Raw genomic sequence first — 22,749 nt, forward strand, 5'->3', positions numbered from 1 at the left:
GAACGAACTCAAATATTCGAGCAAACCGACTGCAGTCAGCAAACGTCAAATTTACTGGTTGCCTGGGAAATTTTCCATGTGTGACATCTCGTTGTTTACCGACGTAAACCCGTTGTTTACAAAATTCCATCGGCTGCGGTATGTAATTTTCGGTCCGGTATTGCTCTTTTCTTTTTCGTCACACAAAGCACCGGTGCGGTACTGTGGCCTACAAATGGTTGAAAGCAATGCTTAAACGTTCACCGTGTTGCTGTCGTTGGTAGTGTTCGTTCCTCCGGGTGGCGTTTTGAGCGTTGGTGCGAGTTGGAATTTCATTTGCGGGCAAGGTGGCAAGGTTTCGAGCGCTGCCTCTCACCAAGGGTAATTGAATGTTTCCACTATTAGCTAGTAATCGCCTAGATTGTGTTCAATAGTGCTGACACGGGAAAATACGGGTGGTGCGACAAATAGCCGAAGCAAATACAAAAGTGTTCTTATCGAAGGCAGCCCTATAACCGGTACATCATCATCATGAGCGGCGAACCAGAAAAGGCAATGAAGAAGCAGAAAACGGTAAGAGCAAAAAAGTATAGTTCTAGATTGATAGTATGCATGCGGCAATGGAGTAATATATACGGTTGAATAATACAGTGGAGGTTATTTAAAATATTTTCAAATGATTTCTATACAGACGATTGACACATGTGCTCTGATGAAATGAGTACACGATTTTCAGTTCTGCTTAGGAAGGAATGAATCGGTTTGGAGTTGATTGACACCAGCAACTTCCTACATTTTCCATAGAGCGGATACACCACAAAACACGTGATTACTGTTCCGTTCGGTGACTGCTCATCGTTTCATATTGTGAGGCCATCATCCAGTAAACCATATGGTACACTTTACTTTAACGGTCCTGCTCATGCTCTCGTCGTACACATTTCTTGCCATATGGAATGTTAATCTACGCACTGCCTGAAACTAGAGTGTAGAGCGGGGCGAAAGAATAGCTGATAAGAAATTCTCAAATTATCATACTCGAACAATGCACATTGTCATCAACACGATCATTTTCAAACGATCCAAGTTGTTTGATAAACATGATTATCGTGTACCATAATAGTTAAATGGAAAAAACGGTTATCGCAGTGCGGACCGGCACACCAATTTGGGGCTTTTAGAACTGAAATCAAAACGTTTGTCAGGTTTTGGGGTCATGATATATGCTGACGTTTGCACGTTAGCAAGAGGTAATAGAGAGGAACGGTTCTAAAGCTGCAACAACCGGTTGTTAATTATCACGCGACACTCTACACTCATTTGAATGCACAGAGCTACATGACATGGCCCATTGACCCTCCCCCGTGGGCGACGTGGTAGCGATGGGCAAGACCCGGGGGGACGGTCCGCACCACTGACATCACCGAAAGGGTCATCAAGCGTACTACAAATTTGTACGACTAAGCACGATGGAGAAGTGCTGCCGTAAGGGGCATCACCGGCTACGGCAAATTCCGGCTCATTACAATTGAAACTCGTACATTGTGGCGCTGCCCGCTGCTTACGCTTTATCGCGAACCACTCGCGCAGCAGCGTGAAAGCGAAGTGCGTACATAAGAGCGAGAGAGAGATAGAACGTTGGACATGTCTCGTATAGGGTTGGCACACGCAACCACCCGATGAAGAAGGGTTGATGTTAAGGGTGGGTTTCATAAATACGTTCAGCGCTTTTGCATGTGGCGCTCACTTTGCGCGAATCAGCCGACGTAAACTTACCACACAGGTCTCGATCAATCGACGTACAATAATTACTACGCCAAGTGACGAGTTTGTTGTGCCGTTGATGGCGCGAGAGCAAAAGAAAGATGGAATGTAAATAAAGGTTATTCCAAAAGTGATTTTTTCCCTGCGGCTGCGGTGAATAATAGGAAACCCACGTCTAGTTCCCTAAGTGCCATAACAAACTTTAGCACCGGAACCACAAAACACAACAATACAGAACGGTGAAAACCGCCCGGTACTCGTGCGGTGAAGTGTAATCGACGCATCGATCGCGGTTTGGCTGTTGAAACTTTCACCACGCAGACCATTGGACCCAAACTGTAAAAGCGACGATCGCCAACATTTCCAGCACAGGTATCATCGGCCAGTGCAGCCTCTCCGGGCATCATTGTTGATCGACCGAGCGTCGTGATCGGATCGGACGTGTTAGTTACATATAATTCGAACTCACATTCTAATCATTTGCTAGCCCTCGTTACTTTTACGAGCTCGAACACCAAGTTTGTAGGTGTTGTTGTGTGATTTGTGATTTTGTGAGGCAGTATTTTCACGCAATTCGATACGGTTCGAACAATTCGATACGGTTCTGCGCTACATATCGAACCTGTAGTGCGATAACGGGTTCAGTTTTCTATCACGAAACACAAATCGGACGGACGGTATCAAACATGTTTGTAAAGCGAAGAAAAGTGGCCAACTTCAACAATAATTCCTTTCTGGGCAACTCTAATTACGAGAATGCGGACGGGGGTGGTAGAACGATGGTGAAGACAAGCTGCGCCAAGCATAAGGACTGTGCCGGTAATATTTCGCCAGAGGTAAGCAGCAGCAGCACCCTGAAGTTCGTTACGAAATTGCACATAATAATAGGTCCGCGGGACGGATGGAACATTAAAAGGAAGAGGTAAAAAAAACAAACAAACAAAATCCAGAAAAAAGGCTTGTGTTGTAAAACTTTCACTTTGCGGTGGGATCTTCCAACAATGTAAAAAGCGACCCCAAGTCCGATTTGCATCTACCAAAAGGAGCCGGATTGGCACTATTCGGCAATATCAACTTTTGAAGGAAGCCCATCGCTACGGCAATGGTTGCTTGATTGAAATGATTTGAATAGATGTTTGACCGTTTTCTTACGGCATAACGCACCTCAATCTTGTATCGCGTTTGCCCCTTGCTTTTTGAGTGTGCTTCACGCGCTCGATGTTATGATGATTATGTAAGGGTTGATCGGGCTCGCTGGCCAATGAACTTTGGTTTCAGGAAGCGCCGTAACTGGCTTGCTGTAACTTTGTAGGAAGGTGTAGTACCCCCCTTTGGTAGGAAAGCGTAGCACTAGGAAAATGGAGTAACAGTTGTTTTTTTCCTTGCCAACTAAGATGTGTATTAGAGGTAACTAGACAAAACTTTATTCCAGAACAAACTGCTCCATGTAATGCATGTTGTTGTATGGCCCTATAGTGTTATTTCATCACAATTACATGAAGTAAATGTGAAACCGGAAGTATGTAAAGCATTTGTTTTCCACAATTTTGTTGTCAATGGCATTTGTGGACAATCAAACAAACAAATACTGCACTGCACTCTGTCTCCCAGTGTTTCTAATGGATAATAATATTTCAGAGCTGTCTGTCGTCGTGTAATAGATCACGATTACCAAGGTGTTCGTTAACCGCACGACGCTGTTGAGCTCTACAATGCAAGCCAACTGCACTAGTGGCGGGCCTTTGGGACATTACTGCGGGAAAGCAAATAACTTATCTTTGTGCGCTTATTATCATCGTTCATATGTTTTCCTCGCGTGTAACCGTACTTAAGTGTCGAGTCGCGAAAACTCTCGCATCATTCAGTGGTGGTTTTTCGTGTCGAAGAGTTGCCGGCTCCAAGATCCAGACAGATTATGATGCAGGAGGTATATAATCCAGTTCCATTTCTTTTTGTGCCGCTGTGTCCTTGGATGTGTCTGTTTGTTTTCACACAATGTTCCCGTTGTAGTTGATTTAGCGAATAAACGATCGTTTGTCTTTCCTTTCCCATCTCTCACATCATTTGCAGTGCCTTCAGGTGGCGACGAACGTGACAGAACAAAAGCACAATGTGTCACGGGAAGTACGCGGCCAAAATCTGGGACTGTGTCGTGGCTTCCGCGGCTGTACGGTGTGGCTGACGGGTTTGAGCGGCGCCGGTAAGACGTCGATCGCGTTCGAGCTTGAAGCGTTTCTCGTCTCCAAGGGCATCCCTGCGTATGGGCTCGACGGCGACAACATTCGTACCGGGTTGAATAAAAACCTTGGCTTCTCCCAGGTGGAGCGCGAGGAAAACATAAGACGCGTGGCGGAAGTGGCCAAGCTGTTTGCTGACAGCGGCGTCGTGTCGATCTGCAGCTTCGTTTCACCGTTCGCCGAAGATCGTGAGATGGCGCGCAAAATCCACAAGGATGCCGATTTGAAGTTCTTCGAGATCTACATCGATACGCCGCTGGAGGTGTGTGAAACGCGCGACACCAAGGGTCTGTACAAGAAGGCGCGCCAGGGCGTTATCCAGGGTTTTACGGGCGTGACGCAAGCGTACGAAGCACCGGACGCACCCGATCTGCGCGTCAGCACCGAAGGCATGACGGTGCGTGAATCGACGCTGCGACTGATTAAGCTGCTCGAGGATGAGGCGATCATACCGAAGTTCATCAAGGAGGACGAACCACTGCCGGAGTTGTACGTGGCGGCGAGTTTGAAGGAGGCGCTCGAGTCGGAAGCGAAAACGTTGCCCTCGCTGTCGATTACCGAGGTTGAGCTGCAATGGCTCCAGATACTGGCCGAAGGGTGGGCCTATCCGTTGAAGGGTTTCATGCGCGAACAGGAATACCTACAGGCGTTGCACTTCAACTGTCTGCTGAACGAGGATGAAACGCTGCGAGTCAATCAATCGGTCCCGATAGTGCTCTCCGTTAGTGAGGCCGATAAGCAACGTTTCGAAGGGGTCAGTGCTCTTGCGCTGCAATACAACGACCGTGTGGTGGCGGTTCTACGCAAGCCGGAATTTTATTTCCAGCGCAAGGAGGAACGGTGTGCCCGGCAATTCGGTACTACCAACCGTGATCATCCATACATTAAGATGATCCTCGAGTCGGGCGACTATCTGGTCGGGGGCGAGATCGAGGTGCTGGAGCGCATCCAGTGGAAAGACGGGCTGGACGCTTATCGACTAACGCCGAACGAGCTGCGGCAGAAGTTCCGCGAGATAAAAGCTGACGCCGTGTTTGCCTTCCAGTTGCGCAATCCCATCCACAATGGGCATGCACTGCTGATGAGTGACTGTCGGCGGCAGCTGTTGGAGCGTGGCTTCAAAAATCCAGTACTGCTGTTGCATCCGCTTGGTGGTTGGACGAAGGATGACGATGTACCACTGCCGGTGCGTATGGCTCAGCATCAGGCGGTGCTGGATTCGGGAGTCCTCGACCGTGACCACACTGTGCTGGCCATTTTTCCCTCGCCCATGATGTATGCTGGTCCAACGGAAGTACAGTGGCATGCTAAGGCTCGTAAGTAGTTTCCTTTTCTAGTTAAAGGGTGGCGCGGATGTTTAATCATTTTGTGATTTGTCTACCTACCTAGGAATGAATGCTGGCGCCAATCACTACATCGTAGGGCGTGACCCCGCAGGTATGCCCCACCCGGACAAGGACCTCTATCCTGATGGAAATTTGTACGACGGCACGCATGGTTCACGGGTACTCAAGATGGCACCGGGATTGGATAGTATAGAGGTAGTTTGTGAACGATGTTCTTTCGGTTTTTCTCAATTGATCGTTAATTTTGGCATCACCTTGTCTGTTGCCATTTCCAGATTCTGCCGTTCCGTGTTGCGGCTTACGATAAATCCTGCTCGCAGATGGCTTTCTTCGACCCGGCACGCAAACAGGACTTTGATTTCATTTCCGGCACCAGAATGCGAACACTGGCGCGCAATGGAGAAAATCCTCCGAATGGATTCATGGAACCGAAGGCCTGGCAGATTCTATCGGAATATTATCAATCACTGCAAAAGCCACAATAGGCCGAGATGTTTGCCGTACTACGGACCGGGTAGGAGAGAGGACGGTGGTTCATCAATTGTTTTAAACCGTCGCCAAATGCGTTAGGCAAACTTTCTCTGCATAACACATTGAGTGATTTTTGTTTCTCATTTTAATTGTTTGTTTTAACGATTTAACGCGAGCTTTGCTTTGCAAAAGCACCGAAGCATTTGAAATTACCATTGTAGGACTAATAAACGGCCTGTATCGGAACGGTACGGTGTATTGGCAGTGATTACTACTACTAACAAAAGCACTAAGGAGAATATTATTATCAGAATGTATCTTTATTCACACAAACTTACAGAACGTCCGGGCGTAATAAGTATTTAGTGTCTGTGTGCAATAAAGGTGGCCACTGTACCCTGCTCCTATTATGAAACGGTTAACGGCGAATGAATCCGCCATCGAATGTATTGTTAGGTTCTTGCATTAATTTTGACACAGTGACATTAATGGCTACGGGCAATTCTCAAGTCTTCCTTTTTTTTCTTTTTCTTGGAGTAACGACCGACTAAGGTCATGCCTGCCATAACTGGCTTGCTACACATGTTTTTATTATTACGCAACTACGGAGTAACGCGATCCGTATGGGATTTTCATACCAAGACTGTCGTGTGGAAAACCGGTGCTATTACCAATAAACGATTGGTAGTAAAGTATGCTCCTTACTTTCATGTTTGAATTCCGGCAAAGACAATTACTGAATTGATCGTTTTATGTTAATGTTGGCCGTGTAAATAAAATTATCAAACTGATCACTGTCTTCATGTGCAAATTGTGAGCGATGTTTAAATATTTCTTGTTTATACTATTTGACCATTTAAAGATTGAAATTGGGAACTCCAAAAAGGTTCGACAACATAGGATTCGGAGATTTATCGGACGAGAATCCTTTCTCTCTCTCTCGGCTTAATGACCTCTGAGGTCATGTTGACAATGCTGACCAGGTTAATTTTTACCACGTAGCCAGATAGTAAGTCCTTGCTATGGGGGGGACGGTTCCGATGTAATTTGATACGCGGTCCTGTCATGTGGAACCGGCACCGTTTATCACATATACCAATGGGCCGCCCCGCCGCCGAGAATCCATTACAAACTCTAAAAAAGCTATCACAAGCCTTAAATGTAACGCATCGACACACATGTTCCTGCGACTTTCGTACGATTTAAATTACCAAAAATGGGGAAGTAGTACAAAAAAAAACTAGATGACTTTTTAAATTACATATATTGCTACCGATGTTTCGCAACACATACCGGCATACTCCCAGAGAGAGAGAGAATGAAAACAAAATACATCAAAATTAATGCAAGCTCCTAAAAGATATAGCAAGTAAAAAAAAAAACAAACCTTCCCTCCATTTAAAACACGGCCGTCAATCCGACGGGAGCACACTACCATGGCAATGAATGCCATTCATTGGCAATTCTTTTTCTCTGTAATAAAAGCACATGCAAACAATTCCCTGCCATACTTTCTGGGGTTTCGAGGCGATGTCGGCCTGGAGCATGGCCGTTGCTATCCTGACAGTACGTTGTAACAATGGAATATGCGCTGTTCTTCGTTGGCCACCAAAGCGCACGCGCGCGCCAGCTTCTACATTGAGTCATGCAAGGTAGAGCAGGAGGTTGTTGCTTATGGTCTAATATGTACAGAACGTTCGTTAAATTACATTATAGACAACGACGCGTCCATCGCGCGCATTCACTCTGCGCGTCAGCAGCGTGAACGTCGTCGATATGACCGCGATTTGTATGCGCGCGAGCGCGCCTTGCGTCGTTTCTATTTGGGAAAATCCGCTTCGCTCGAAATAATACCCTTGTGGGCCATCATATCATCGATGTATTTCTTCACTTTACGCTCAGCTGCAAAGAGGTAATGAGAGCGCAAAATGCGGGACGTCATTAAATATCGGAAAATATTTAACATTTGTGTGTGTGTGCTTACCGGTAACATCGGCTTCGTAGAATTTGTGCGAAATCTTCCTCGCAAGCCCTTTGAACAGCTCCTTTGTTTCGATTTTTTGATCACGATAGTACGGCATCAGATAGTGTATGACGCAGCTGGCCAAATTTTTCTTCTTCTTCTCCATCTCTGCAAGCTGCGATCCAGACGGTGTTGAGCCGGCCGAATCGGGTGCACCGCCCGGTGTATGCCCGGACGAGCCGGACATAAGCTGTTGAGCGTTGGATGAATTTCCACTGGAAGGGCCGGGCACGTTGTTCGTGGTAACTGTGTTCATGCACGATTGTTTCATTCCCCCAACAATGCCCGTTTGCATCATTGTTACGTTGGCCGTACCGCCGGCCATTGTTGGGCCTACCGCTTGCATCGTGCTCACTGGTAATGATGATGGTTTGTTCGCTAGGGAATTTAGGTGCATCTGAGCAGCTGTCGTAAACCCAACCGAAGTCGAAGGTTTCACGCAGGACACGGAGGAGAGTGCATTGCCACTGGCTCCCAGCTGGGAATAGGGTGGACTTTTTGGTGTACCCGTTAAGCGCGGATCGTGCGCTCCGTCGTACGGCGATCGGTGATCGTACGTGCGCATCGGATGCTTATCGTGATGTATCGATGTTTGTGGTAGTGATGCGGGCGACGGTGGACGATGCGGAGGCGACGGTGGTAGGTACTTGGTGTGCATATATTCCGGCTCCGGAGAGGGTGACATTGGCGGCGGTGATGATGGTGGTGGCGGTGAGGACGGCGGAGGCGGTGATGACGGTGGTGATGCTGGCGGCGAAGGAGGCTGATCCTTCGACCGTGAATTAGACGACGATGGTTCCGGATCATCATCCCACATATCTTCATTGTTCAACATTTGGGATGAGCCACTACCACTAGCACCGCCACCGCCACCACCACCACCACCGCCGCCAACGGTTTTGTGAGGTACGTAATTATTATACCCGGAAGACGAACCACCGGCAGCGGATCCGTAGGCCGAATTTTTGCCGTACCCTACAGCAGTGGAACCACTGTTTTCAGCGTAGTGCGATATTCGCTTTTTAGGAGCGGCATAACTGAACTCCTCCTCTGGTGACGGTGGCCTCCGTGAAGGATGATGGTGCTGTTTGTTGTTGGATTCATACTCATCGTCGTACACCCTTGATTTCACGGGGACACGTTCGTACTCTCGGTCATACTCTTCTTCCTCATATTTACGCTTCCGACGCCTTGCAATCTCGTCTTCCTCCCAATCCCTCGAACGGGAGCTGCCCGATCGATACGAGTAAGATCGTTCCCGGGAGTACGATCGGCTGCTTTCGCGCGATCGCTTGTAGGACGTCGATTTTTGCTTGGTTCGCGATCGCTCACTCGAGTATCCCCTCGAACCAGATCGGGAGCGATCACGATAGGTACGGTCTTTTGACGCCGTTCGGGATGTCGATCGTCGATGCCGTTCGCCATGCTCGCTTAGCCGACGCGTTTTCACCTCCTGGTACTGGTCATTTGAGACGTACTCTACCGACGGGGAACGGGGCGATCGTGGCGACGTTGGAGAACGTGGTGAACGTGGCGAACGCGGCGATCTCCGGGACGGAGGGGAGCGTGGTGAGCGCGGTGATCGAGGTGATATCGGTGAAGTGGGAGGTGACTGCGGTGAACGGATCAGCGATAGTGTGGCCGGTTCCGGTGGTGCCAGCTTCACATTGTTCGATCGGCCACCTTCCTTCAGCTGATCGTCATCCCACATGTCACCATCATCGATCGTCATCAGGCCAGAATTGCTTCCACTGGCCATCGCAGTGGCAGTGGAGGACGCGTTATTTTTTGCACTGAAGTAGGAACTGATCGACGACTGGTTGAGACCGTCACGGTCACGGGAAGTACTGGTTTTCGCCGTAAATTTGGAGGTTCGTTTACGATCACCATTGCGTTCGTTTCGATGATGGTGATGATGGTGGTGATGATGATGTCCGTCATGCTTCTTATCGTGTCCATCCGATCGGATCTCTTCCACGATGTTGTCGCCGTACTTACGCTTAAGATCGGCCTCTATCGTCCTATAGTCTCCGCCCAGATTAGCCCGATGCTTCGGGCAGTACTCCTTCACCCGTGGATGTAACATTTTCTCCGCCACAGCCGATTTCAGTGACGTTACCTAGGAAAACACACGAAAACATTACAGTTAACGGTCGTGTAAATCATTCCCTGATGCAATGGCAAAGGAGATCACTGCATCAGAGAATAGGGGGATGTAAAACGAAAGTGAAATTTTGACTCATTCCAAATATACACATCATACATCATATTAAGAAACCATTTCTACGCTCGCCATCCGATAAACAAAGCTAATACTTTACTGTGTTTTTTTGTTGGTTTTCCCGACTAACCATTTGACTTTTGGATAATGGTAGCTTTAGGATGGTAATGGCACAGGTTTGCCATAGTTCCTTATTGAGTAGGCCGAAGTGAGCTAGCAACAATACCTGTTATACATCTGAACGTGTGCTTCGTCATTATTGACTTTCATTGATTGGTAGTAGCGACGTGCAGGGCAAGGTAGCAGATTGAACTGATCGTTGACTATTGTACGGGGCTTTCGTGGACGCCAACAGCCAACATTAACGAGCGACAGAAGGAAGAAAGTGGTTGAGATGACGATTGAAACTGATACCAGCGACACTGTTGAAGCTGATGGTGTGTGGTAAACCGGAAGTGTTGCTGGTTGGTTGGATTGAGATAAGACCTACGGGTGAACACTGTACACAGCGGACACATACACTGCCGCCGGCGCCTGTGGTTCATGGATGACGTACTCGACGCTTGGCACGCCCGGTGTAAACGGATACTGTTGATGATCCTTGATCAAACGATCACTGCAATGATTATGTTGCAATTGGTGCTGCTGCTGCTGCTACTGGTTCAATATTGTGCTTTACATGCTTAGCATTGGAAATATTTATCCTCGTTGATAGTCGCAGATTGAAATGGATTGTAATGTTCGCAATTGAATTGATCCCCAAAAGGCGAAAAAACGCAAATTGATTGAAAGCTTCCGAACTGATAGGAGGAATGATGGTAAATAAGTATCTTTGATTGCACTAAGAGGCCATATGTCCTAGGACGTATGTAAAAAAAACAAAAGTAGACGTGTGAAAATGTGTTTAACTCAATTTCAATAATAGTATAACGCGCTCCCCTCCAACCAGAGCGATTACATGGAACAATAAGAATTGTGTGTGTGTTTATGTACAGGGGATAACAAAAGAACGTACGGACAGTTTTTTGTTAACGGACAATGTAAGACAGCGGACTTACCTGCTTAACAATCGCTCGGTGGTACAAACTTTTGACGGTGTTTTTAGTGAACGCTTCGTACTCCATTTCCACCGCGATGTCTTCAAAGTCCTTGTACACTAGGCTGTAGTCCGGTTCGTCAATCCCTTTGCAGATCTCCACGTTTTTCTTCATCAGATCGGCCAGCGAGGTAACGTACGTTTCGCGCGTCGCTATCGTTAATCCGCTCACCTTGACGGGTGTCTGCATGGCAAACTTTACCCGCCCGATCGTGGCCGATCGCTGCATGCTCATGTCTTTCGCGGCAGCCGCCTTACGGAGGAGGAATTGTTTCTGAATCAGCAGCGCCGATTCACTTTGTTTGCGCTTTTCACGACCATCACTGTAGCCGCTGCTGCAACCATCGTAGTAGTCATTTTCATAGCCCTTCCGACCGCCCCCATACAGATCGGACGGGTCATCATCGTAGGCCGTCATCGTTTTCAACTTTCCCGTGTAGGCCAGCTGCTGAAAGTAGTCGATGGCTTTCTGCACCTTCTTCGGATTGGTGCAAACGTCGCACATGTTTCGACAGTCGGGCGGATCGTCACCGAAATAGTCAGTAAACAGCCGGTGTCGGCAGCGTGCACTTTCACAAAATTCGACCATTTTCTCGAAGTTTTTCACAGCCTGCTTGGCACCTTCCTCCTTCGGTGTGTCTTTGCTTTTTTGCAAATCTTGTCGCAACAGAAACTCGATCGACTTACACTCGTCGCGACAGTGATAAATGCGACAGAAGGACTTTTTGCCATCGCGACCCGCCCGACCCGATTCCTGGTAGTAGGCGGCCACATTCTGGGGATTGTCCCAGTGAATAACGAACCGTACCGAACCTTTATCCACACCCATGCCGAAGCTGATGGTAGCCGCAATCGCGACGTACTTTCCTTCCATCCAGTCTTCCTGCACCTGGTCGCGTTCGGATTGTTTCAGTCCTGCATGATAAGGAACCGTGCGTAAACCGAGCTTTGTCAAATTTGTCGCCACACGTTCCGTATTTTCGCGCGTTCGGCAGTATATGATACCGCAAGCACGCTTGCTCTGTAACAAAACAAAAATTCGTTTGATTCGTGAAACTTCCCGTTAAGAAAAACATTACATGGTACGCCTTAAACTTACCGGTTTCACTTCGTCCTGCTTTCCAAGGATGCTTTCGATGTAGTCCTTCAAATGCAGGAAGTCGTCTTGGATGGAGTTTTTGAATACTACGTCATAGTAGAGATTGTGTCGGAAGCAAGGCGTTTTGAACTTGGCCACCGGTTCTTTTAGGCGTAGGTTGTGAAATATGTCCTCCACGACATGTTTCGAAGCGGTTGCCGTCAACGCAATCCACGGTACGGAAGGGTATTCCGCCCGCAGATTGCCAAGCTTCAAATAGTCGGGTCGGAAATCGTGCCCCCACTCGCTAACGCAGTGCGCCTCGTCTACTACAACGTATGCGACCTTCCGGAACTTGACCAGATGCTGCATAATATCCTTGAACGTGGCAGTATTCGCTTGCTCGGGTGTGATATACAGAAAACGTATATCGGTCTTGACGCTTTTCAGGTCATTGATCACCCGTTCGCGGTCTCGTGTACCCATTTTCGAGTTGATCGAGTCGGCCGGTATCTTAATTCGAGCTAATGTGTCTAGCTGATCCTTGATCAACGCTAACAGAGGGGAAAATACTATCGTTACCTTGTTGTCCTGCATTACACCGGGCAGTTGAAAGCAGAGCGACTTTCCGGCTCCGGTAGGCATCGAAACGTACACATCTCGTGTTCCTGCGATGGAAAAACAATTGAAAGAAAGGATGACGGCAGAGGGATTAGAATGTGACGTTCATCATGCAGTTTACATATTTGTTTGTACGTACTTGCTATAATGGTTTCGATGGCTTCTTTTTGCAGCTGGCTTTTAAAATCACGATGACCGAAATATTGCCACAGTTTTTCCTGTAGCAATTCGTCCGATTTGGTTTCTTTCGAGCCTAACTTATCCATTGCCCTTCGGCTAGAGCGTTCCGGAGAGTCGGAAATTTCCACAACATCGTCCATGTTGGGAATTTCCATGGGCGTTTGTGGCCGCGGTACCATGTCATCGTAGTCCTCCATGGGAGGCGTTTTTGGCGCCCGCGGAGGTATATAGTCATCATATTCTTCACATTTCGGATCTTTTTCTAGCAGTTCCTGGAGCGATGCATTTACCGTCGATTCACACTTTATGTTATAAACAGCGGACACGGGAACGGGCGTGGATCGCATCGGCTGCAGCTGTGACTGTTGTTGGGGCTGGGACTGATGCTGCTGTACCGCAGTTTGCATCGCTGGTTCGGATTCATTTTTCAGCTCTGGCTTTGGTTCTACTTTCAATGCAGTGCCGTTCGCTTTCCGCTCGGCACGGTTGTTTTTCACGTTCTTCCAGAAGGATGCCTTTAAGCACTCGTTAAACTTATCGAACTCTGAAGACATTTCTTTAGACGGAAGCTGTAGCTCCCGGGGACCAAAAGCGAAACAAGCTACCCGTTCAGACCGTTCGAAAATGCGCAGTTTGGGAGCGTTAGGGAAATGCCGAGTGCTTTCAACACGCAGTATCACTTGCAACGAGAGTCATGCTAAATTTGCGTCTATTTTTTAATCGCACGTTTCACTGCTTACATTGAATATTCTGCAAAAAAAATCGAAGAAACGCTAGCGAATCGACTTTTTCTGGAAATTTGTCAAAATTTGTCAAATGTCAAGCCAGGTGCGGGCCAAGCACGGGTCGTGTTAATTTGCCCGTTGGGTACCATACTGCACTGTAGTTTGACAGTAGGATTCAGTCTTTTATTGCAAATACAATAAACGTAAGCGAATTTGCCCGTAAAGTCCCGGAGTAGAGGAACATTTCGTTCAATTGGAGTAGATCTCAGCAGAGGAAGCGATGGAAAAAAGTATTCTTTTCTTGTATTAAATTGCGGTTCGATTTATGATGAGCTAACCTTTGCTTCAGAGAGCGAGCGTCGAGAAACAAAGAAAAAAAAATCTGTCGGAAGAGTGTCGAAAATAGCTATTCGAAATGTCGGAAATGAAATTCGCGGCAGTGTTCGAAATTCAGAAGGAAAATTACAGAAATATTTTGTAAGTATCAATGCAAACGACGAGTAAATGATAAATACGAGGGAGAGCATGTCGAATAATGCGTAAAAAACCTATCTGATATTCGTATGCAGGAGGAAAAAGCCGCGAAAATCAAATTGCGGAAAGCGTATTTTCACTCTAGGGTACGGCTATTGTCAAAACAGTTTTCACGACAGGCTCTGTTATGTTTGTGATCAAACAAAAGAAAACAAAACGAAGAGTAAACATTTGTTTTTCTCTTTGATTTTCGATAGCTGCAGTAAAATTAGCAATTTGGCTAGTGCAATCGAATAAGAATAACACAGTTTGTGGATTAAGAGGCAGACACATAGGCTCGCTCGAAAAAAAAATGTTACGAATTACGAAAATGTAGTGAGGAAGAGATTTTCCTTTTCCGCAAACAGCGAACGACGATACGAGTTTCTGAAGAAAACATCCCCGATTTGGATGAAAACGTTCCCGACATTCGTTCCATGTATTTCGCGACAATCTTGAAAGTGTGTAAAATGCTTTATCAATTGTTTTGGTTCCTTGCGGCATGCTGCACCTTCATCGTGAATACCTTATGGCTATGTTGCAACTTTGCCTCCGTCGGTATTCCTTGGTTGATGTTGCTTCTCTTCCTGGTCTGCATCGGGTCGAAGTTTGTGAAGCTAAAATCTCCCGCCGACGATGTGGTGCTGTCCATGCTGACCAAAAACGAAAAGCAAACGGACGGCAATGAGGCACTGTTCTGGCCAATCGTCAATCGGGGTGGGGCATTTGATGCGCCGGAAAATTCACTCGCGGCAATCAATCAGTGTCTGTCGCAAAGGTGTCAAAAGATACTGTTAGATCTCGGCATTACCAGCGATGGAAAAGCGATCATACTTCATAGATCGACACTCGAGAAAGCGAACGTAAATGAACCGATGCAGAAGCTGAACTTTGGTTTCTTCGATAATTTTAACATAAGCGAACACCATCCACTGGGGTAAGGAAGCCATTGTTATTGGCGTGCATAAAAGGGTTCAATTTTTTAATCATTCCATGTGCTCCCACAGCCAACTGTTCCAGCCGGAAAAGGTGCTAACGTTCGAGAGACTGTTGAAGCTGTTGGAATCATCAGAAGTGACCGTATTTCTGCTGGCCTCCCAAATAAACTCTACGCTGTTGGAGATAGTACGCGAAACGGCTTCAAAGTGTCCTATTTTTACGAAACGGATCGTTTTCTGCTGCTCTGCACCATCGGCAATCTATCAGGTAGGTAGCAAAGATGAGCCACGAGAGAAGCTTTTGATAACACCGCGTATTGCTCCTATGTTTCAGCTTCGCCAGCACTGCCCAGATCTGGTTTGCGGGCTCTGGATGGAAAGGTCCTGCTTTACGATACTGCCACGCTATCTGAATACCTCCACGATACTGCTATCCATTGTAGGTGCCATCTATCGAAACATAATAGCACCCGTGATCGGTGTTAGTCTAGTCTTTATCCATAAGGATGAGTTTAATGCGTAAGTATGCGCGCATGCCATTAGGGATCCCATTCGTGACCAATCTGACCTGATTGCTTCTTCGACACTTTGCAGACAAATCTCAACACTGTGGAAGAACGTCGGTGTTCGGCCTATTGTTTACACAATAAATTCCCCGAACGAAAAGCGCTACTTTCAGCAGGTGACCAAAACGCTCTATCTCACGGATTCGCTCCGTTCCGAACCGCAGCTAATATTCAAACCCAAACGAAAGTAATAATAGTCACGCGTCGTTGTACGACGGCCATTCGAACGGGGCTAAGAACACTTAATTTAAGCGAAATGTATGCGTGTTTGTGTCTTGAGTCAAGTTATATAGTCTTCTTGCGTTTAGCTTTACGTTTAGCACGCGGAGCAGTGTGCTGCGTAACGCATGTTTAGTTTTATTACCGGCTTTAAAGCACATTTGCAAAGCGAATCGACCCACTTTAAAGTAGGCAGCCATAGATGAAGCCTCGTTGGCGTATTTATTTATTTAGTCTCAGGTATCTCTGTTCTAACACAACTTACGGCCAAGTATTAGCTGGTATGAGATGTGATTGAGACACATCCGTAGTCAAATGCATTTCAAAAATCGATCTTAGTTTGGTTTTAGCCTCATCAGCGTGATGATGCGCGTACCAGAATCAAAACTGTAATACTGAATGTGTCGAAATAAACTGTGCGCGTACGGTACAACGTAGTACGGTTCACATATATGCTCATGTTTGTTACCTGTATTCGGTTATGATAATATGTGTGCTATATTTGCTAACCTTGAGAAGGACCGCCGAGTGAATGACACTATTAGCACACATTGCACAGCTGGCCGGATTATGATGTCTGCGTGTGCGTTGCGTAGAGAATCTCGATATAAATCAGTATATCTGCAAAAATGAAATCTTTTAATGTGCGATCCGATACAGTGATGTGCGATGGTGCAACGGATATTGCTAACGTTTCTAACGATCGCTTTAAGCGAAGTATCGTTAGCGATCGAGGATACTAAACCACTTGCCACTGGTCGCATTGTTGGCGGAAGACAGGTAGATATCCGAGACTTTCCGTATCAACTATCATTGCTACACGATGGTTACCACATTTGTGGAGCTTCGGTAATGTCCACCCGATTTGCATTAACTGCTGGTCATTGTTGCACCGGAGTCAACGTATCGAATGTAAGTGTTTCGCAGCTTGAGTGCGCTCAGGAATGATTCTCAATAAAGGTATGACTTCACTTCACTTCACCTCTCTAAAGCTTACCATACGCGGAGGAAGTTCGACCAATGATTTCGGTGGCATAGTGTTTACTGTGGACCGACTTTTCATCCACCCTGAATACGATGTTCGGAATCTAAACTTCGATGTGTGCCTTCTTCGGATCGTTGGGACATTCGCGGGAAAACCTAACATTGGTCTCATTCAACTAGGAACCAGTGGAGGAACACTGCCAACCGGTGCTATAGGAACCGTTTCCGGCTGGGGTGCAACGCAAACGAATGGCAACGCTGTTCGGAATCTGCGCGCGACGCAAGTTAAAATTTTGACCACGAAAGAGTGCACCATTCAGACTCAAAATTACGTTAACACAACAGAAAGGTTTTATGCACTCGTTATTATGTTGTAGAACATTTAGAAATTTAAAAGAGTTTTCTCCTTTTTTGTAGCATGCTTTGTGCCGGAAACGTTGGTAGTTCCATCTGCGTCGGAGATAGCGGAGGTCCATTGGTGTACCAGCAGCGTCAAGTAGGAGTTGTATCGTTCATCATCAACGAGTGTGGAGGGATCGCACCGGCTGTTTACACGCGCCTGTCCAACAAAAGTGTGAGGGATTTTATTACACGGCAGATCAACAATGTCCAGCAACGACGATTCTGAGTTGATGAATATGAAGCCACATTACAATTGCCTTTCCCACAAAACGGAATCCCGTGTGCCAGTTAATTTCATTGATGTTTGGTACAACCTACATATCACGTTACACATCCGAAAAGAGGCTCGGTAGACGGTTACCCAGACATGATGGAAAATGTGTATCTCGTTTTTTTTGCACTTAACAATAAGTGCACGACGATGATAAGCGCAAATTTATGCCGGCGCTTTGTTGTGACGTTGCGTTGCGGCGGGATTGTTTGCCGCCGAGAACTGAATGCTGGCTGGAGATAGAAACCTCCACAGCTCCATGTGCTTGGTTGGTGACATGGGCGGGACATTACCCTCGAATAGCTGGGTGTACCATGACCTGTGAGGAAGTGTTATCGGGACAGCTGTGGCGGGCCTGTCCTCAGCATCCACAAGATAAACTGGCCAGCACACGGTATCTTCTGTTTACCGTAACGCGTGATAGATAAACCCCCAATTTTAGTCAGTTGTTTCTTATAAGTCTCATCACGTTCCACGATTGCTTCCATTAAGTCGTGAATGATCGGACGTGAGGATCGTAAGATTTGAGTTTGAAAGAGCACGCTGTAGGTTAGAGAGTCGTGACCGAAAATGCGCCAGCAATTACTGCTGGCCTTACTGATAGGTGGAGTGCTGTGTATGACCATCGGTAACTGGAACGATTAGAGTATCGGCAAACTGCTGGCCGCAAACCGTTCGCTGACTGTTTGTTTTTCGGTTGTTACGATCGCTTGCAGATCAACACAAGTACTACTATTCCCGGCAGCCCGCGCTGTTCCGATTGCTGAGAAAGTATGACCTGTGGCCTAGGAATCAAACGTTGGAGTATGAGCGACCGGCTAGGCCATTAAACGTACCGACGCCGTTCATCTACGGAGGCGAGAGTGTTTCGATAGAAAACTTTCCCTATCAGCTATCGTTGCGCCTTGAGGGAACGCACGTTTGTGGTGCTTCGGTGATTGCCGAACGATGGGCATTGAGTGCGGCACACTGTCTGGACGAGGCATTGTACGCGTCCGCCGTAAGTGCTATAGAGAAAACCCGTATACTCGCACCCGTTGTGGTTGGCCTTTAAGTGAGCGTGTTTTCCGGTTCGATTCCTCAGATTACGCTCCGGGGCGGAACTCCACATCGTTTGGCCGGTGGATACATATTCCTTGCCGATCAATATTTACTGCATCCAAAGTTTGTTCGCGAGACACTGGATTACGATGCGGCCGTGATACATGTGACCGAAAGCTTCTTTATCGATCCGATACGTGCAGTTAGTCTGGCAAACACCAACACAATGTATCCGATTCCCTCGGCTGCCGTCGTGTCCGGTTGGGGCACAGCGAACGATGACGGATACACACCGCTGATACTGCAATCGCTTGCAGTCTACGTGCAACAGCAGCAGTTTTGCTGGTCCTCCTGGATAGAAAACTACACCGATCGGTAAGATTGTTTAGTTCTGTTATGGGCAGCTAATTGCGATCAGGATAATTAGGTGACACTCGTTTACAGCATGATATGTGCCGGTGGAGGCGAAATTGGAAAAGACGTCTGCCATGGCGACAGTGGCGGACCACTAGTACTGAATGGATATCAAATAGGAATAGTGTCGTGGGGCACCAATGTCTGTGCCCTGAACCTTCCGGGCATATACACATCTCTGCGGAACGATGAAGTACGTGCCTTTATTAAGGTACACACTAACGTGTGAGGAAACTTTCTCGGGAGCTTTTGAAATAAAAATCCACCTTACGAAAATAGGGAAATAACTACTCATTTAGATACTGCACAATTTGTGGCCATTTTTAATTTCCTAGTCTACTAGCACAAGTTTGGCAACGGTATTGTGTCTCGCTACCAACCGGAAGATGGTTATATCTTAATGAGCTTACTGTTCGCAATTGTTGCTTATTCTGGTATCAGCTATTAAAGAGACTGTTGCCGCGAGTACTTTCATCTACTTCTCCTCCATTCCTATGGTGGCTCAATTTCGGTTAGTTTTGGAAGCAATCTACTATTTGGGCACTGTAGGGAGTAGGGATGGGAAACTTTATTGCCGCAAAGAGTAGCAGATAAGACACAACAGATTTATCATTGTACCTGATACCGTAGCAAACTGCGATGCAATAGGTGCCGTCGCGTGTGGCCCCAAAGGTAGATGATTTTGGCGGGCTTCCCCTCAGCCATGTTATTTTTTTATCACAACGTGTGATAAGAGCTGAGAGACGATGGCAATGTGCTAGAAGTTGGTTATACTTTTGGAAACAGCAACGGACCAAGCGTAGTTGATTGACGGGGAAGTTCGTGTAGTCCATTATTGGATCTCAGGTCTAAACACCCGAATGTTCCTGAATGAAGCTTCTGATGGCGGGGTGGGCAACGCTAGCGAACACCGATGGTAAGTTGCCGGAGCAATCGGAAACTCCCCAGGAAGCGATGCCCATCTGGTAGCCATTAATGACCAGCGGACCGCCACTGTCACCGCCACACGTATCACGACCGGGTTGACCAGCACAAAGCATACTGTAGGATAAATCGTGTTACTGTAGATCCTCTATCTGTAGACAACAGCACGATTGTACTCACTCTTCCGTTATCCACTCGACGGGCCAGCTACTGCGACACTGATCCAAGGCGATCAAGGCCACTTCGACAACTTGCAGCTGCACGGGTAGTGAGTTTGGGACAGATTGAAGACCCCACCCGGTAACATTAGCGCCCGTTCCTGGAGCGAATCCACTAGTTGCCGGCGGTAACGACAATGGTGCGATGAATTGTCCCATAATGTCTGTTCCTGATTGTAACAGACTGACATCGTACTCGATGGTGTATTCGCTGAATCGCGGATGGTTGATGATCTGAGTAACGCTAATGATAGTGCCACCAGACAATCGATTGGAACTCCCTGCTCGCAGCGTCATCTGCGGAACCCGAGACGAGTTTGAGACATACTCCTTTCGGATGATCCTGTAAGACCAACGGGTCAACTTACCTCATTCATTTGCGGTTGCGGATAGGTACAGTGTGCGGCGGAAAGCGCCCATCTTAGAGCGATCACCGATGCTCCACATGCATGCACTCCGCTCCGTCGCAAAGACAACTGGTACGGAAAATTTTCTATGTTGGCATCTCTTCCACCAACGATTTTAGCATTTCTAGCCGCATTTAGCGTATCGATCGGGGTTAGATTTTTAGCGCCTCCACCAGGCTGTCGATAATTGTAAATCTTCCACACGTCGATGTCGGAGCCGTGCACTAAGCAGATGCAGACTGTTAAGAACGAGATGAACCGGAGGTATGGCACCATATTGAAATGTTTTTCACCGTACGGTAGGAGCTAGACTAAGGACACCTGTATCAGGTGTAGCGTTGGGATGGCCTATTTCTGATCGGTGGCCGACACTAATCAAATGATTAGATAGCGCAGAAGCGCAGAAGCGTTGAAGTGGTGTTCCGGATGCTGACCATTAGAGGACGCCATGAATCATTACTTCGGCGTAAGTGATAATTGAAACGCGAGTCAGATACGACCACGATGTCATCATATGCTTCCGAATCGATAGCCGGCTACAGGGTAAGTACTGCGTTAGTTTTTTTTTTTAATTTTCCGTTCTTCTTTCCTATATCATAAACTGAAGCGAATGCTTAAACTCCGGTGTGCTGGTTGATGAAGCTGCGGATGGCGGCATTACCAACGTTGGCGTACACTCCTGGGAGCGGTCCACCACACTGCACGGCACCCCACGAGACAACACCGAACTGCTGTCCACCAGTGACCAGTGGGCCACCGCTGTCACCGTTGCAGGAGTCGCGGCCTTGCACACCAGCGCACACCATGCTGCAGGGGATGGATACCAACGAAGCTCGGATTAGTTGGGCCATTCAAAGCTTGACAAAATTAATTCAAAGGGTACTTACGCGGCAGTGATGCGTCCAGTTCCCCACTGCGAGCTGCAGGTAGCCTGAGCAACGACCGGGATGTTGACGGCGTGTAGGTTAACTGGCAGACTTCCTCCGGGAGAGGTCAGACCCCATCCAGAGACGACGCTGTTGGTACCGGCAGCAAAGTTGGTTCCGCTGGCAACCAGACGGACCGTGGCAATGTTGGCTCCGACGAACGAGGTGGTGATACGGATGACGCACACATCGTTGTTCAAGTTGTTGCTGTTGTATTGCGGGTGGTTGATGATCTGGGCAGCCTGGAAGATGGTACCACCGGCGGTGCGGCTCTCACTTCCACCGCGGAAAGTGATCTACATATAGAGAGGAGCAAAGGTGTGCATGAAGTAGTGGCCGAAGTGGATAAGCACAGGACACTGGCTAGGGTTGAAACTTACGGAGTTGGCACTTGGCATCGGGAAGGTACAGTGAGCAGCGGACAGAGCCCAGGTGGCGGAGATAACCGAGGCGCCGCAGATGTGGTTTCCGTTCTGGCGCAGCGACAGCTGGTACGGGAACTGGCTGATCGGGACGGTGGAACCACCGACGATGCGGCCATTGTACTCAGCGCTGGTGCCAGCATCGATGCGGATCTGCTTGGACAGCCATAGGCTCTCCTCGACGCCAGCCAAAGCGCCGGCAACGAATAGCGACAGCAGGATGAAGGCCTTCATGGTTAACTCGTTCTGGGGACCGAAACTAATACGTCTACCCGGCCACTGAACGGTAGCTTTTATACGAACTCGTTTATCATACCGTGCCGTTCCATGTTCACCATGTACCGACTGGCAATCTGATCGCGGCGAGCAAGTTAATCGATCGATTGTGATAACGATGCGAAAATCAATAAAATCGGGTAATTCCAGGCATTAGGTCGCGGGGTAAGATAAAACAGTCTCACTTTGCACCGGATCTCTTATCGATGGCAAAATGGCCTTAGACAGGTGATATATGCGGGGAAATCTCACCTCGTCACGGATTTACAACCTCGGGAATATTTTGGAAACGTCGTAAAACGGCCCCAAAGCGTGCTGCAGATAGATAGATTTGCTACCTCACAGTACATAGGTGCAACGACAGTGAAGTCATTTTGACGTCATATCACCAAAATGAACTGCAAAATTTCTCCTTTTTCAAGTGAGTGCAGCTAATTTTATTTTGGTACATTGTGCATTAGTTATAACGCATTCATTTCCTCAAACA

General features: G+C 47.5%; 6 protein-coding genes across 9 annotated transcripts; 3 read left to right on the forward strand and 3 right to left on the reverse strand.

Moving 5' to 3' along the window:
• Positions 1-89: 89 nt before the first annotated feature.
• On the forward strand, positions 90-6,083 carry LOC125764634 (bifunctional 3'-phosphoadenosine 5'-phosphosulfate synthase). Of its 3 annotated transcripts, none has more exons than XM_049429063.1 (4): positions 90-552; positions 3,814-5,296; positions 5,370-5,521; positions 5,602-6,083. In XM_049429063.1, exons 1-4 carry the CDS (start codon positions 511-513, stop codon positions 5,809-5,811), a joined length of 1,887 nt encoding a protein of 628 aa, XP_049285020.1. In that variant the 5' UTR covers positions 90-510; the 3' UTR covers positions 5,812-6,083. The 3 variants fall into 3 exon arrangements, with proteins under 3 accessions (XP_049285020.1, XP_049285019.1, XP_049285021.1); XM_049429062.1 differs by lacking the exon at positions 90-552 and adding an exon at positions 2,337-2,579; XM_049429064.1 differs by lacking the exon at positions 90-552 and adding an exon at positions 3,536-3,670.
• A 13-nt stretch (positions 6,084-6,096) lies between these two features.
• Positions 6,097-13,834, reverse strand: LOC125764633 (ATP-dependent DNA helicase Q5). Of its 2 annotated transcripts, XM_049429060.1 has the most exons (5): positions 12,976-13,833; positions 12,237-12,883; positions 11,100-12,158; positions 7,782-9,939; positions 6,097-7,699 (listed from the first exon to the last, which is right to left on the reverse strand). In XM_049429060.1, exons 1-5 carry the CDS (start codon positions 13,568-13,570, stop codon positions 7,617-7,619), a joined length of 4,542 nt encoding a protein of 1,513 aa, XP_049285017.1. In that variant the 5' UTR covers positions 13,571-13,833; the 3' UTR covers positions 6,097-7,616. The 2 variants fall into 2 exon arrangements, with proteins under 2 accessions (XP_049285017.1, XP_049285018.1); XM_049429061.1 differs by lacking the exons at positions 6,097-7,699; positions 7,782-9,939 and adding an exon at positions 9,946-10,899 and having other exon boundaries at positions 12,976-13,834.
• A 504-nt stretch (positions 13,835-14,338) lies between these two features.
• Positions 14,339-16,428, forward strand: LOC125766184 (glycerophosphodiester phosphodiesterase 1). Its single transcript, XM_049431906.1, has 4 exons — positions 14,339-15,191; positions 15,262-15,460; positions 15,527-15,711; positions 15,787-16,428. The coding sequence occupies exons 1-4, from the start codon at positions 14,692-14,694 to the stop codon at positions 15,947-15,949; spliced, it is 1,047 nt and encodes a 348-aa protein (XP_049287863.1). The 5' UTR covers positions 14,339-14,691; the 3' UTR covers positions 15,950-16,428.
• A 107-nt stretch (positions 16,429-16,535) lies between these two features.
• LOC125764408 (transmembrane protease serine 9-like) lies at positions 16,536-19,399 on the forward strand. Its single transcript, XM_049428618.1, has 7 exons — positions 16,536-16,889; positions 16,970-17,310; positions 17,379-17,568; positions 17,706-17,712; positions 18,351-18,634; positions 18,719-19,050; positions 19,120-19,399. Exons 1-7 carry the CDS (start codon positions 16,647-16,649, stop codon positions 19,316-19,318), a joined length of 1,596 nt encoding a protein of 531 aa, XP_049284575.1. The 5' UTR covers positions 16,536-16,646; the 3' UTR covers positions 19,319-19,399.
• LOC125766185 (trypsin-7-like) lies at positions 19,398-21,002 on the reverse strand. Its single transcript, XM_049431907.1, has 3 exons — positions 20,600-21,002; positions 20,194-20,528; positions 19,398-20,130 (listed from the first exon to the last, which is right to left on the reverse strand). Exons 1-3 carry the CDS (start codon positions 20,912-20,914, stop codon positions 19,938-19,940), a joined length of 843 nt encoding a protein of 280 aa, XP_049287864.1. The 5' UTR covers positions 20,915-21,002; the 3' UTR covers positions 19,398-19,937.
• A 184-nt stretch (positions 21,003-21,186) lies between these two features.
• On the reverse strand, positions 21,187-22,259 carry LOC125766187 (trypsin alpha-3-like). Its single transcript, XM_049431910.1, has 3 exons — positions 21,945-22,259; positions 21,526-21,860; positions 21,187-21,445 (listed from the first exon to the last, which is right to left on the reverse strand). Exons 1-3 carry the CDS (start codon positions 22,218-22,220, stop codon positions 21,253-21,255), a joined length of 804 nt encoding a protein of 267 aa, XP_049287867.1. The 5' UTR covers positions 22,221-22,259; the 3' UTR covers positions 21,187-21,252.
• Positions 22,260-22,749: the final 490 nt, after the last annotated feature.

The sequence above is a fragment of the Anopheles funestus genome, chromosome 2RL, assembly GCF_943734845.2.
Source record: "Anopheles funestus chromosome 2RL, idAnoFuneDA-416_04, whole genome shotgun sequence".
Lineage (NCBI taxonomy): Eukaryota > Metazoa > Arthropoda > Insecta > Diptera > Culicidae > Anopheles > Anopheles funestus.

Coding starts and splice junctions, on each gene's coding strand:
- LOC125764634 (XM_049429062.1), top strand. CDS start 2,430: ATGTTTGTAAAGCGAAGAAAAGTGGCCAACTTCAACAATAATTCCTTT. Junction 2,580..3,813: donor CCGGTAATATTTCGCCAGAG/GTAAGCAGCAGC, acceptor CATCATTTGCAG/TGCCTTCAGGTGGCGACGAA. Junction 5,297..5,369: donor ACAGTGGCATGCTAAGGCTC/GTAAGTAGTTTC, acceptor CTACCTACCTAG/GAATGAATGCTGGCGCCAAT.
- LOC125766185 (XM_049431907.1), bottom strand. CDS start 20,914: ATGGTGCCATACCTCCGGTTCATCTCGTTCTTAACAGTCTGCATCTGC. Junction 20,529..20,599: donor CGCAACCGCAAATGAATGAG/GTAAGTTGACCC, acceptor CGGGTTCCGCAG/ATGACGCTGCGAGCAGGGAG. Junction 20,131..20,193: donor GTCGAGTGGATAACGGAAGA/GTGAGTACAATC, acceptor TTTATCCTACAG/TATGCTTTGTGCTGGTCAAC.
- LOC125764408 (XM_049428618.1), top strand. CDS start 16,647: ATGGTGCAACGGATATTGCTAACGTTTCTAACGATCGCTTTAAGCGAA. Junction 17,311..17,378: donor TACGTTAACACAACAGAAAG/GTTTTATGCACT, acceptor CCTTTTTTGTAG/CATGCTTTGTGCCGGAAACG. Junction 18,635..18,718: donor AGGCATTGTACGCGTCCGCC/GTAAGTGCTATA, acceptor TCGATTCCTCAG/ATTACGCTCCGGGGCGGAAC.
- LOC125766187 (XM_049431910.1), bottom strand. CDS start 22,220: ATGAAGGCCTTCATCCTGCTGTCGCTATTCGTTGCCGGCGCTTTGGCT. Junction 21,861..21,944: donor CGATGCCAAGTGCCAACTCC/GTAAGTTTCAAC, acceptor CTCTATATGTAG/ATCACTTTCCGCGGTGGAAG. Junction 21,446..21,525: donor ACTGGACGCATCACTGCCGC/GTAAGTACCCTT, acceptor CATCCCCTGCAG/CATGGTGTGCGCTGGTGTGC.
- LOC125764633 (XM_049429060.1), bottom strand. CDS start 13,570: ATGTCTTCAGAGTTCGATAAGTTTAACGAGTGCTTAAAGGCATCCTTC. Junction 12,159..12,236: donor AGCAGGACGAAGTGAAACCG/GTAAGTTTAAGG, acceptor GTTTTGTTACAG/AGCAAGCGTGCTTGCGGTAT. Junction 9,940..11,099: donor ACCGAGCGATTGTTAAGCAG/GTAAGTCCGCTG, acceptor GTGTTTTCCTAG/GTAACGTCACTGAAATCGGC.
- LOC125766184 (XM_049431906.1), top strand. CDS start 14,692: ATGTATTTCGCGACAATCTTGAAAGTGTGTAAAATGCTTTATCAATTG. Junction 15,461..15,526: donor CACCATCGGCAATCTATCAG/GTAGGTAGCAAA, acceptor CCTATGTTTCAG/CTTCGCCAGCACTGCCCAGA. Junction 15,712..15,786: donor CATAAGGATGAGTTTAATGC/GTAAGTATGCGC, acceptor GACACTTTGCAG/ACAAATCTCAACACTGTGGA.